The 13,699-nt window shown below is 47.2% G+C and overlaps 1 protein-coding gene across 1 annotated transcript in view; it reads right to left on the bottom strand.

The window, feature by feature from the left end:
* Positions 1–7,322: 7,322 nt before the first annotated feature.
* Positions 7,323–13,699, bottom strand: part of LOC128840297 (uncharacterized) — a 43,299-nt gene continuing 36,922 nt past the window's right edge. The window contains exons 19-20 of the mRNA XM_054034126.1: positions 13,154–13,357; positions 7,323–11,302 (exon numbers count right to left, since the gene is read on the bottom strand). Coding sequence (XP_053890101.1) covers positions 11,218–11,302; positions 13,154–13,357 — 289 coding nt within the window. The 3' untranslated portion in view covers positions 7,323–11,217. The remainder of the gene's footprint in view (positions 11,303–13,153; positions 13,358–13,699) is intronic.

Raw genomic sequence — 13,699 nt, 5'->3', positions numbered from 1 at the left:
TACACAGGGGCTGTAGCGGTGGTCTCTGCTCCTGCTGCCTTTCCTGCAGCTCAACCATACGCTGGAGCATATCAGTTTGATGCTCCAGCAGCCAGAGCATTGACTCTTGCCTTCTGTCTGCAAGCTGACACCACCTATCATCTTCAGCCCACCACTTGCTCTGTTTATCCTGCGATTCAGCCCGCCACCTCTCCTCTCGTTCATATTGTGCTTTTCTGTAGTCTGACATTGACTGCCTCCACGCATTCTGCTGTGCTCTGTCAGCGTGGGAGGACATCTGGAGCTCCGAGAACATATCATCCCGAGTCCACCATTTTCTCCTTCTAATCTTCACTAGCCTCTGTGAAGGAGAAACATTTGCAGCTGGTGGAGGAGAAGGGAGAGGTGGTTAAAAAAGACACATTTTAGAGAACAATGGGTACACTCTTTCACGCTACATTTTGCTGTTCACATTACACAGCACATGTGCTTTCGTTACAAGGTCGCATTTTTCCTCTTATATTGAGGGCCTGCTGGTTTGGTGTGAGAGATCACTCACGCAGTGCCAGGCAACAGATTTCGGCTTGCACGCAGCCATGGTAAGCCACAGTCTTTTGGCTTTTTTAACCTTCTTAACATGTGGGAATGGTTTCAACCAGTAGCGCCCTCATTTCCCATACCAAGCACCCGTTGGGTTGGCCATTTAAAATGGGTTTGCAATGTAAAAGGAGGGACTGCGGTTTCCAGGTTAACATGCAGCACAAACCCAACTAACCCCCCTCCCCCCACACCCAATTCTCGGGGATGATCACTTCACCCCTCCCCCCCACTGCATGGCTAACAGCGGGGAACATTTCTGTTCAGCAGAGCAGGAACGGGCACCTCTGAATGTCCCCTTAATAAAATTGTCCCATTTCAACCAGGTGACCGTGAATGATATCACTCTCCTGAGGATAACAAAGAGCGATAAGGAATGGATGTTGTCTGCATGCCAGCAAACACCAGGACCATACGCTGCCATGCTTTGTTATGCAATGATTCCAGACTACGTGCTACTGGCCTGGCGTGGTAAAGTATCCTACTATGGCAGACGGGATAAGGCAGCCCTCCCCAGAAACCTTTTGCAAAGGCTTTGGGAGTACATGAAGGAGAGCTTTCTGGAGATGTCCCTGGAGGATTTCCGCTCCATCCCCATACACGTTAACAGACTTTTCCAGTAGCTGTACTGGCCGCGATTGCCAGGGTAAATTAATCATTAATCATTAAACACGCTTGCTTTTAAACCATGTGTAATATTTACAAAGGTACACTCACCAGAGGTCTCCTGTGTGCCCTCAGGGTCTGGGAGCACGCCTTGGGTGAGTTCGGGGGTTACTGGTTCCAGGTCCAGGGTGATAAACATATCCTGGCTGTTGGGGAAACCGGTTTCTCCGCTTCTTTGCTGCTGTGAGCTTTCTACATTATCTTCATCCTCATCTTCCTCGTACCCCGAACCCTCTTCCCTGTGTGTTTCTCCATTGAAGGAGTCAAAGCACACGGTTGGGGTAGTGGTGGCTGCACCCCCTAGCATGGCATGCAGCTCCGCATAGAAGCGGCATGTTTGCGGCTCTGCCCTGGACCTTCTGTTTGCCTCTCTGGCTTTGTGGTAGGCATGCCTTAGCTCCTTAATTTTCACGCGGCACTGCTGTGCGTCCCTGTTATGGCCTCTGTCCTTCATGGCCTTTGAGACCTTTTCTAATATTTTGCCATTTTGTTTACTGCTACGGCGTTCAGCTAGCACTGATTCATCTCCCCATATGGCGAGCAGATCCCGTACCTCCCATTCTGTCCATGCTGGAGCTCTTTTACTATCCTGGGACTCCATCATGGTTAACTGTGCTGATGAGCTCTGCGTGGTCACCTGTGCTCTCCACGCTGGGCAAACAGGAAATGAAATTCAAACGTTCGCGGGGCTTTTCCTGTCTACCTGGTCAGTGCATCTTAGTTGAGAGTGCTGTCCAGAGCGGTCACAATGAAGCACTGTGGGATAGCTCCCAGAGGCTAATACCATCGAATTCCGTTCACACTACCCCAATTCCGATCCGCTAAGGCCGATTTTATCGCTAATCCCCTCGTCGGAGGTGGAGTAAAGAAACCGATTTAAAGGGCCCTTTAAGTCGAAAAAAGGGACTTAGCCGTGTGAACGTGTCCAGGCTTAATTCGATTTAACACTGCTAAATTCGACCTAAACTCGTAGTGTAGACCAGGCCTATGACAGTGTAAAGCACCTTCATGGAAGGAAAATACCAGGTACTAAAGGGATGCTGAAGATGCTTTCAGCCCAGTTCCAGGTGGAGTTTAAACCTAGCAGAGAAAGGCAGAACAAGAACCAAAGGCTGGAAGCTGAAGCCAGACCAACTCCAGTTAGAAATAAGACACCTTTATTTCATGGTGAGGGTGATTCACTATTTTTCCATCTCCTGACGTCTTCAAACCAAGGCTGGATGCCTTCCTGTAAGAGCTTTAGCCAAACCCAAGTCGTTGGGCTCAGTGCAGAGGTATCTGGGTGACATTCTCTGACCTGTGATATGCAGGAGGTGATACAAGAAGATCTATGGTCCCTTCTGGCCTTAAAAGGTATAAAACTATGAAAATGAGTTGTTGTCTGAGGAGCCATTACTTGGGTCTCCCAGTCTTGCTGCTTGTCCCTAGTCTTTTTTGGGCAAAAGGCCATGGAAGCAGCTTGGGTACTATGTAGAGCCAATTTTGGGCTGTTTTCAAGGGCAAGATATGGTCCAGAGGCTGCAGTGGTTGATCATTTGCTTCTTGTGTTGGACGAAGGTCAGATGCTGATGACTGGATCTGTAGGCCTTTCACAGCCTTAGTCACAAGGCGTTGTTAACTCAACGGCTCATACTAGCAGTCACACGCCCCTCAACTCCCTGTTGGGCCCAGAGGGCACTTCTGGGAGAGCAGGCATCCATTCATGTGGAATGACATGGGGTTATTTTCTGTGCTCCACTGGGCTGTGTGGGGCAAGGGGGACTGCAAGTTGGATTCCTGGCTTCCATTCCTGGTTCTGGGAGGGGAATGGGGTCAAGTGCAGGGGTCAGCAACCTTTCAGAAGTGGTGGGCTGAGTCTTCATTTATTCACTCTAATTTAAGGTTTCGCATGCCAGTGATACATTTTAATGTTTTTAGAAGGTCTCTTTTTATAAGTCTATAACATATAACTAAACTATTGTTGTATGTAAAGTAAATAAGGTTTTTAAAATGTTTAAGATGCTTCATTAAAAATTAAATTAAAATGCAGAGCCCCCCGGACCGGTGGCCAGGACCCAGGCAGTGAGAGTGCCACTGAAAATCAGCTCGCATGCCACCTTTGGCACGCGTGCCATAGGTTGCCTACCGCTGTCTAGTGGGTGAGAGCAGGGGGAGGGGGCAGGGAGTCAGGACTTCTGGCTTCTATTCCTAGCTCTGGGAGGGGAGTGGGGTCTAGTGGGGAGAGCAGGTAGGGCTGGGCGTCTGGACTCCTGAGTTCTATTCCTGTCTCCAGGAAGTGAGTAGGGGTCTAGTGACTAAAGCATGGGGCCTGGGAGTCAGGGTTACTGGGTTTTATTCCCAGATGTGGCTGGGGAGGAGGATCTCATGGGTAAAGCGGGGGGACTGGGAGTCAGGACTCTTGGGTTCTATTGCCAGCTCTGGAAATAGAGTGAAATGGGGTCTGGTGGGTTAGCGACGCATAGCGGGGACTTGGCGTCAAGGCTCTTGGGTTCTGTTCCCATCTCTACAAGGGGCTTATAATCTAGCAGTGGAAATGGGAGGGACTGAGAGTCTGGATTTCTGGGTTCTATTGCCTATTTGAGGAGGAAGTAGTATAGTCTAGTGCAGGGGTCAGCAGCCTTTCAGAAGTGGTGGGCTGAGTCTTCATTTATTCACTCTAATTTAAGGTTTCACGTGCCAGTGATACATTTTAACATTTTTAGAAGATCTCTTTCTATAAGTCTATAATATATAACTAAACTATTGTTGTATGTAAAGTAAATAAGGTTTTTAAAATGCTTAAGAAGCCTCATTTAAAATTAAATTAAAATGCAGAGCCCCCCGGACCGGTGGCCAGGACCTGGGCAGTGTGAGTGCCACTGAAAATCAGCTCGCATGACGCCTTCGATACACATGCCATAGGTTGCCTACCCCTGGCCTAGTGATCAGAGCAGGGGATTGGAAACTGAGATGCTTGGGTTTTGTTCCAAACACCAGGAGGAGTGTTATCTTGTGGTTAGAGTATTGATAGCTGGGATTCATAGGTTCTGTTCCCAACTCTGGGAGGGGAGTGCGGTCTAGTGGGAGGGGGCGGCACGCTGTGAGTCAGGACTCTGGGACTCTATCCTTAGCTCTGCCACTGACTTTCCATCTATAACCTGGGTCATGTTGCTCTGTGCCTTATTTTGTTGTTCTGTAACACAGGTACAATAATACTCACCTAACTTCCATGAGGGTGTGAGGCTTGGGTAAGCAATACGCGAAAAGCCCTTTGAGAGCACAGAGAAGAGCAGAGTATGATTGTATGGGATGGCTGTGTCCCCGCCAGCACCCCAGAGACTGAGGATGTAACCAGCACCAGCGTCTGTACTTGAACCCTGAGCCTAGCTTCCAAAGAATGCAGAACCTGCCTTCAAGAAGAACACTGCCAAGTGCAACAGAAACTGTTTATTTGCGACAGCATTTCACATAGGTAATTTCTTTGTACAGTAAATAGATGCTTTTGCCCCAGGTCTAGGTGGAGTTTAAACCCTACATGGATCGGGATGAGCCACATTTTGATCCTGTTAACTGGATTTTTTTTTTTAACGTGGAAATGTGCATTTTATTAACACACAGCATGGGGACAAGGAGACAGATTCTTAAATACAGCCAGGGCCTCGTCTACATTATGAGTTTAGGTCGAATTTAGCAGCGTTAAATCGAATTAACCCTGCACCCATCCAGACAATGAAGCCATTTACTTTGACATAAAGGGCTCTTAAAATCGATTTCTGTACTCCTCCCCTACGAGGGAAGTAGCGCCAAAATCGACATTGCTGGTTCGAATTAGGGTTAGTGTGGACGCAATTCAACGGTATTGACCTCCGGGAGCTATCCCATAGTGCACCATTGTGACCGCTCTGGACAGCAATCTGAACTCAGATGCACTGGCCAGGTAGACAGGAAAAGCCCCACAAACTTTTGAATTTCATTTCCTGTTTGCCCAGCGTGGAGAGCACAGGTGACCATGCAGAGCTCATCAGCACAGGTAACCATGCAGTCCAAGAATCAAAAAAGAGCTCCAGCATGGACCGTACGGGAGGTACTGGATCTGATCGCTGTGTGGGGAGAAGATTCCGTGCTAGCAGAACTACATTCCAAAAGATGAAATGCCAAAACATTTGAAAAAATCTCCAAGGGCGTGATGGAGAGAGGCCACAATAGGGACTCATATCAGTGCCGCGTGAAAGTTAAGGAGCTCAGACAAGCGTACCAGAAAACCAAAGAAGTAAACGGAAGGTCCAGGGTAGAGCCGCAGACATGCCGCTTCTATGCTGAGCTGCATGCAATTCTAGGGGGGGCCGCCACCACTACCCCACCCCTGACCATGGATTCCAAGAAGGGAGTACTCTCAGCCATGCCTGAGGATTTTGTGGACGGGGAAGATGAGGAGGAGGAGGACGACGAGCTTGCGGAGAGCACACAGCACTCCATTCTCCCCAATAGCCAGGATCTTTTTCTCAGCCTGACTGAAGTACCCTCCCAAGGCGGTATCCCAGACCATGAAGCCATGGAAGGGACCTCTGGTGAGTGTACCTTTGTAAATATAAAACATGGTTTAAAAGCAAGCGTTTTTTAATGATTAATTTGCCCTGAGGACTTGGGATGCATTCGCGACCAGTACAGCTACTGGAAAAGTCTGTTAACGTGTCTGGGGATGGAGCGGAAATCCTCCAGGGACATCTCCATGAAGCTCTCCTGGAGGTACTCCAAAAGCCTTTGCAGAAGGTTTCTGGGCAGGGCCGCCTTATTCCATCCTCCATGGTAAAACACTTTACCACGCCATGCTAGTAGCAAGTAATCTGATATCATTGCATGACAATGCCTGGCAGCATATGGTCCCAGTGTTTGCTGGCATTCAAGCAACATCCGTTCTTTATCTCGCTGTGTTATCCTCAGGAGAGTGATATTGTTCATGATAACCTGGTTGAAATATGGGAATTTAATTAAGGGGAAAGAGGTGCTCGTTCCTACTGGGCTATTTGCCTGTGGCTGAAAATAAATCCTTCCCTGCAGTTAGCCAAGCGGTAGGGGGCGGGGTCCATTGGCGCTGAGCTTTTCACGTTTGGCTAGCAGGGATCTTCCCTGATACCAGCCATGCGGTGGGGGGAGGGGTAAAGCGATCATCCCAGAGAATTGGATGGGCGGGGGGTTAGTTTGGTTTCTGCTGCTGCACGTTAACACGAAAACCGCAGCACTCAGCGGGCTTTGCTTGGTATGGGAAAGGAGGGGGCTGCTTTTATGAAGGTTGCAGAAGCCGAAAGACAATGGCTTACCATGGCCGCATGCAAGCCGAATTCTGTTGCCCGGCCCTGCGTCTGATCTCTAACGCCAAAGCTGCAGACACTCAATAGTAAGATACAAAATGCGACCTTGTACCGAAATCACATGTGCTATGTAATGTGAATAGTGTTCACTGTGAAAGAGTATAAGCATTGTTCTGTAAAATGTATCTTTTTAAATACTTCTCTCCCTTTTTGCCCTCCTGCAGCTGCAAATTTTTCAAGCCTCCCTCCTCCGTCCCGAAGGCTATCTCAGATAAGGCGGCAAAAAAAAATGCACGTGAGACTAAATTTTCTCTGAGATCATGGAATCGACCCGCAATGAAAGAGCTCATCTGAATGAGTGGAAGGACACGGTATCAAAGTACAGGAAAGCTGCCAACAAACGTGAGGACAGGAGGGACGAATGTGAGGAGAGGTGGCAGCAGGAAGATCAGAGGAGGCAGGATGCAACGCTGGGGCTGCTGCGTGATCAAACAGACATGCTCCAGCATCTGATGGAGCTTCAGGAACAGCAGCAGGATCACAGAGTGCCACTGCAGCCCCTATATAACTGCCCTCCCCCCACCCCAAGTTCCATAGCCTCCTCACCCAGATGCCCAAGAACGTGGGGGGGCTCCGTGCACCCTGCCACTCCACCCCAGTGGACAGCCCAAGCAAAAGACTGTCATTATTTTGAACTTTTGAAGTGGCCTTTTCATTCCCTCCTCCCAAACCCCACTCGGGCTGCCTTGTCAGTTCTCTCCCTATGTTTATAATAAATTAATAAAGAATACATGATTTTTAAACGATAGTGACTTTATTTCCTTTGAAAGCAAGCTGTGATCGAAGTAGGGAGGGTGGGTTGCTTACAGGGAATGAGTCAATCAAGGGGGCGGGTTTTCATCAAGGAAAAACAAACAGAACTTTCACACCGTAGCCTGGCCAGTCATGAAACTGGTTTTCCAAGCTTCTCTGATGCGCAGCACTTCCTGGTATGCTCTTCTAATCGCCCTGGTGTCTGGCTGTGCGTAATCAGCAGCCAGGCGATTTGCCTCAACCTCCCACCCCACCATAAACGTCTCCCCCTTACTCTCACAGAGATTGTGACGCACATAGCAAGCAGCAATAACAATGGGAATATTGGTTTGGCTGAGGTCTGAGCGAGTCAGTAACGTGCACCAGCGACCCTTTAAACGTCCAAATGCACATTCTACCATCATTCTGCACGTGCTCAACCTATAGTTGAACAGCTCCTGACTACTGTCCAGGCTGCCTGTGTATGGCTTCATGAGCCATGGCATTAAGGGGTAGGCTGGGTCCCCAAGGATAACTATAGGCATGTCAACATCCCCAATGGTTATTTTCTGGTCTGGGAAGTAAATCCCTTGCTGCAGCTGTTTAAACAGATTACTGTTCCTGAAGACGCGAGCGTCATGAACCCTTCCCAGCCAGCCCACGTTGATGTTGGTGAAACGTCCCTTGTGATCCACCCGTGCTTGCAGCACCATTGAAAAGTACCCCTTGCAGTTTATGTACTGGCTGCCCTGGTGCGCCGGTGCCAAGATAGGGATATGGGTTCCATCTATCGCCCCACCAAAGTTAGGGAATCCATTGTAGCAAAGCCATCCACTATGACCTGCACATTTCCCAGAGTTTCTTCCTTTCGTAGCAGCACCTCAGTGATTGCTTTGGCTACTTGCATAACAGCAGCCCCCACAGGAGATTTGCCCACTCCAAATTGATTCCCAACTGACCGATAGCTGTCTGGCGTTGCAAGCTTCCACGGGGCTATCGCCACTCGCTTCTCAACTGTGAAGGCTGCTCTCATCTTGGTATTCTGGTGCTTCAGGGCAGGGGAAAGCAAGTCACAAAGTTCCATGAAAGCGCATGCGAAAGTTATGCAGCCACTGGGAATCGTCCCAGACCTGTCCCACCAGTCTGTGCTTGTTTCCCAGGCCCAGAATCTGCGTTCCATGTCTAGAACCTACCCCATTAACACCATGATCTCCAAAGAGCCGGGGCCCGCGGTTTGAGAGAATTCTGTGTCCATGTCCTCATCACTCTCGTCATCCCCCCTGCAGCTGTTGCCACCTCCTCCTCGCCTGGTTTTTCAGGTTCTGGTTCAGCATAAACTACACAATAATGCGCCAGGTGTTTACAGTGTTCATGACTGCTGTCTTGAGCTGAGCGGGCTCCATGCTTGCTGTGGTATAGCATCTGCAAAGTTCACCCGGGAAAAAAGGCACAAAATGGTTGTCTGCCATTGCTTTCACGGAGAGAGGGGGGAGGCTGTACCCAGAACCACCAGTGACAATATTTTTTGCCCCATCAGGCATTGCGATCTCAACCCAGAATTCCAATGGGCAGGGGAGACTGCAGGAACTATGGGATAACTGCCCACAGTGCAACACTCCGGAAGTCGACGCTAGCCTCGGTACTATGGTCGCACACTGCCGAATTAATGTGCTTAGTGTGGCTGCATGCACTCGACTTTATACAATCTGTTGCCAAAAATCGAATTCTGTAAAATCGGAGTAATCCCGTAGTGTAGACATACACAAGGCAGCTGAGTTAGGGTCGATCTATGCTGCAGTCAGAGGCTGCAATTGCAACTGGAGCAGACATACCCCAGCTCGTTTTCATCTCGCTAGCTTGGCTCCCAGAACAGTGAAGCTGCAGCAGCCCATGCTTCAGCATGGGCTAGTCCTGTGACTAATGACCCAGGGGTCCAGACAGGCTTGTACAGCCTGTGCTGACGTATTGCTCTGGTACCTGAGCTAGCGAGAGTAAAGCTAGCTCAGATATGACTGCTCAAGCTGTAGTCACCCCTTCAGTCGTGATTTATACTGGTGTAATTGAGTGGTCTGGTGGTTCAAACTAGGCATCAGGATTCTTGGGTTTCTTTTCCGGTTCTGTGAGGGAAGTAGGGTCTAGTGGTTAGAGCTGTAGGGGCTGAGAATCAGGATTCCTGGGTTTGGTTACAAGTTCTGGAAGGAATGGAGTCTAGTGTGTCTGAGCAGCAGGAATGAAGGTCAGGACTTCTGAGTTCTGTTCCCAGCTCTGGCTGGAGAGTAGTGTCTAATGGTTAGAGCAGATGGGGCTCAGAGTCGGGACTCCCGGGTTCCATTCCCAGCTCTGGAATGGGAGGGGAGGTTACAGTGTGTTTGTGTTGGGGGGGTTGGGAGTCAGGACTCCCGACTCTGAGGGCAGTGAAATGTAGTGGGCTGGGGCAGGGGAAACTGAGAATCAGGACTCCTGGGTTCCCTTCCCTGTTTTCAAAACTGAACGAAGGAAATATCCTTTCTGACATGATGGTGTTAGACTGTGGAACTCACTGATACAAGATGACATTGAGGCCACAACTTAGGAAGAGTCAAAGGGGAACTGGACATCTCTATGGATAACAGGAATATCAATAATACAACAAAGAGTTTTAGAAGGCATATAAACCTCATGCTTCGGGCCTTAAGCCAATGTGTGACTAGCGAAGCTGTGCGAGATTTTTCAACCAAAACTTTTTTTGGGATGAAAAATGCAGATTTGGTGACACTGCAATGGTTCATGATTTCATGTTGGTTTTGCTGAATTGTTCATTTCAGGGGGGAAAATCCCCAAAAAGTCTAAATGTTTTGATTTTTCGATTTGAAACAACTTTGTTTAGAAATTTCCTTTAATTGTTTTTTAATAAAAAAAATACTAAAAAGTTTAAAAGCAATTTGCAATCAAAGCAAAATGTTTAGTTTGAAACACATTTGTTACTCTTTTTGATTTGCTGAAAATTTTGAACAATTTCATTTTCAGCCAAAACATGTTTTTCCCTTTGATTTTTTCCAGATTGCGAGTGAGCTGAAAAATTCATTTTTCCCCCAACTTTAATGACTGTTCAAGATCAGGATGAGACTTAATGGTGGGGTGATTATTTCATATCTGCCCACTGCAGATTTCTAACACCTTCCTCTAAGGCATCTATTGCTGTCCACTGTCAGAGAGACTACATGGACCTTGGCTGTGATCAGTCCAGCAGTTCCTATATTCTGCCATCATTTCTGTACATATTCTTACAGAATTCCCTTAAGAATTGCCACCACGTGACTGTCCTGCAGTACTGGGCCAATCCTCAACTACGTGGATTAACACTTGCTGAGGATCTGGCCCGAAAGTATTTGCTGAGCTCTTGGGTACCATATGTTGGATCCCAGCAGAGTGCAACACTAGGTTTTGAACTACATGGAGGAGCTACATAGAGTAATTCATTCTTGTCCACCACCTTGCACAGCAGCAGGTCCCGTGGTATAAATTCCTGCTGTGATTTGGAGGTCAACATGCTGTTTGAAGAGGTTGATTCCCTGCATTAAGTGCAAAATTCAACCCCTATGGAGTTGTCACTGATGCCTGCATAGTACTTCTGGCATGATTAAAACAGTAAAAGAGATAGGGCGGAGTCTTCAGAAGTGCCTAAACACCCACTTTCGAAAGTGATTGGGAGCCACATTTTCCAAGGTATTTAGATGCCAAGAGATTCCGATAAGTGCCCAGGGGGATTTTCAGAAGTGCTCAGGTAGGTGAGGCACCTAACTCTCATGGGAGTGGCTAAGTCACTGGTGAAAATGGAACATAGGCTCCTAAGGCACTTAGGCACTTTTGAAAATTGTACCCATAGCCCCTACAACAGTTGCTCATTTTTCTTTCCTTAACTGGCTTCCTTGGCTGGGTCTGGCACGGTGGGTTTCAGAAGGATCTTCATTTGTTGTTGTTCATTTCTCAGATGCCTGGGTCTCAATGAAAAAGAATATCAGTAAATATTAACATTTATACAAGCATCAAGAGATGTACTTGGCTTAAAACATGCTTGGAGCTAATGGGGCCAGATCCCACCTGGTGTAAATTAGCCATAGCTACACTGGAGTCAATGAGATCAGATTATCTATCTAATCTATCAAATGACTGTAGGATAGCTAATGTGATGCCAATTTTTAAAAAGGACTCCAGAGGTGACCCTGGCAACTACAGGCTGCTAAGCCTCACTTCAGTACCGGGCAAATTGGTTGAAGCTATCATAAAGAACAAAATTGTCAGACACATAGACGAACATAATTTGTTGGGAAATAGTCAACATGGTTTTTGTAAAGGGAAAGCATGCCTCACCAATCTACTAGAATTTTTGAGGGGTCAACAAGCATGCGGACAAAGGAGATCCAGTGGATATAGTGCATTTAGATTTTCAGAAAGCTTTTGACAAGATCCCTCACCACAGGCTGTTAAGCAAAATAAGTCCTGGGATAAGAGAGAAGGTTGTCTCATGGATTGGTAACTGGTTAAAAGATAGGAAACAAAGGGTAGGAATAAATGATCAGTTCTCAGAATGGAATGAGGTAAATAGTGGGGTCCCCCAGGGGTCTGTTCTAGGACCAGTCCTATTTAACATATTCATAAACAATCTGGAAAAAGGGGTAAACAGTGGGGGGGGCAAAATTTGCAGATGATACAAAACTACTCAACATAGCTAAGTCCCAAGCAGACTGCAACGAACTACAAAAGGATCTCACAAAACTCGGTGACTGGGCAACAAAATGGAAAATGAAATTTAATGTTGATAAATGTAAAGTAATGCACATTGTAAAACATAATCCTAACTGTACATATACAAAGATGGGGTCTAAATTAGTTGGTACCCCTCAAGAAAGTGATCTTGGAGTCATTGTGGATAGTTCTCTGAAATCATCCACTCAATGTGCAGCAGCATTCAAAAAAGCGAACAAAATGTTGGGAATCATCAAGAAAAGGATAGATAAGACAGAAAATATCATATTGCCTCCATATAAATCCATGGTACGCCCACACCTTGAATACTGCGTCCAGATGTGGTCGCCCCATCTCAAAAAAGATATACCGGAATTGGAGAAAGTTCAGAAAAGGGCAACAAAAATGATTAGGGGTATAGAACGGCTTCCGTATGAGAGATTAATAAGACTGGGACTTTTCAGCTTGGAAAAGAGGCGACGAAGGGGTTATTATCGAGGTCTATAAAATCACGAGTGGTATAGAGAAAATAAATAAGGAACTCTTATTTACTCCTTCTCATAATATTAGAACAAGGGGCCACCAAATGAAATTAATAGGTAGCAGGTTTAAAACAAATACAAGAAAGTATTTTTTCACACAACGCAATGTCAACCTCTGGAACTCCTTGCCAGAGGGTGTTCTGAAGGCCAATACTATAACGGGGTTCAAAAGGGAGCTAGATAGATTCATGGAAGATAGGTCCATCAATGGCTATTAACCAGGATGGGCAGGAATGGTGTCCCTAGCCTGTGTTTGCAAGAAGCTGGGATTGGGTGATAGGGCATGGATCACTTGATAACCTGTCTGTTCATTCCCTTTGGGGCACCTACCATTGGCCACTGTCAGAGGACAGGGTACCGGGCTTGATGGACCTTTGGTCTGACCCAGTATGGCCGTTCTTATCTATCTATCTATCTATCTATCTATCTATCTATCTATCTAATCATGCATATCATTTCTTGTTTGTGCTCTCTCTCTCCTTCTCTCTCTCTCTCTCTCTATCACAAAACTCCCACAAGGTGCGTCATGGCTACTGTTCTTGCCTCCCAATAGATTCTACTAACCGTGTCTCCACCTCCTCTATGGTCTCAGGCAATGGCACGTTGAGCGTCTCGGGCAGGAAGGTCGCTGCAATGCCGGAGATGATTGGGGCAGCTCCATAAATGATCAGTGGCAGGAAGGGAATGTATTCCTCCAACATCTTCACCAATGGGGCAATGATGCTGCCCAGACGCGCCATGGTGTTGCTCAAACCCATGCCAGTCTGCCTGTGAATTTGAAAGCATAACAAACAGAGCTATTAGCATAAGCAACAGTGATGAGAAAAATCTGGGCTAAGGAGCTCACAGGTAATAAGCCAAGCAGTACTTCTCAGCCAGGCCCTGTGGACTAGTAGAGTGACTAGGGAATCAGGACACCTGGGTTCTTTTCCTTGCTCTGCCACTGACCCACTGTGTAACCTTGGGCAAGTCACTTCCTCTCTCTGTTCATCTCTTTCTCCTCGCACCCTCAGTCTGTATTGTCTATTATGATTGTGAAGAGCAGAGACTACTGTCACTATGCAGGGTTTCTTGCAGCTGGGACTGGGCTAGCTGGATCTTTGATCTGAT

The sequence above is a fragment of the Malaclemys terrapin genome, chromosome 7, assembly GCF_027887155.1.
Source record: "Malaclemys terrapin pileata isolate rMalTer1 chromosome 7, rMalTer1.hap1, whole genome shotgun sequence".
NCBI lineage: Eukaryota > Metazoa > Chordata > Testudines > Emydidae > Malaclemys > Malaclemys terrapin.
Note: the sequence above shows the minus strand (reverse complement) of the source record. Positions and strands in the feature narration are given on the sequence as shown.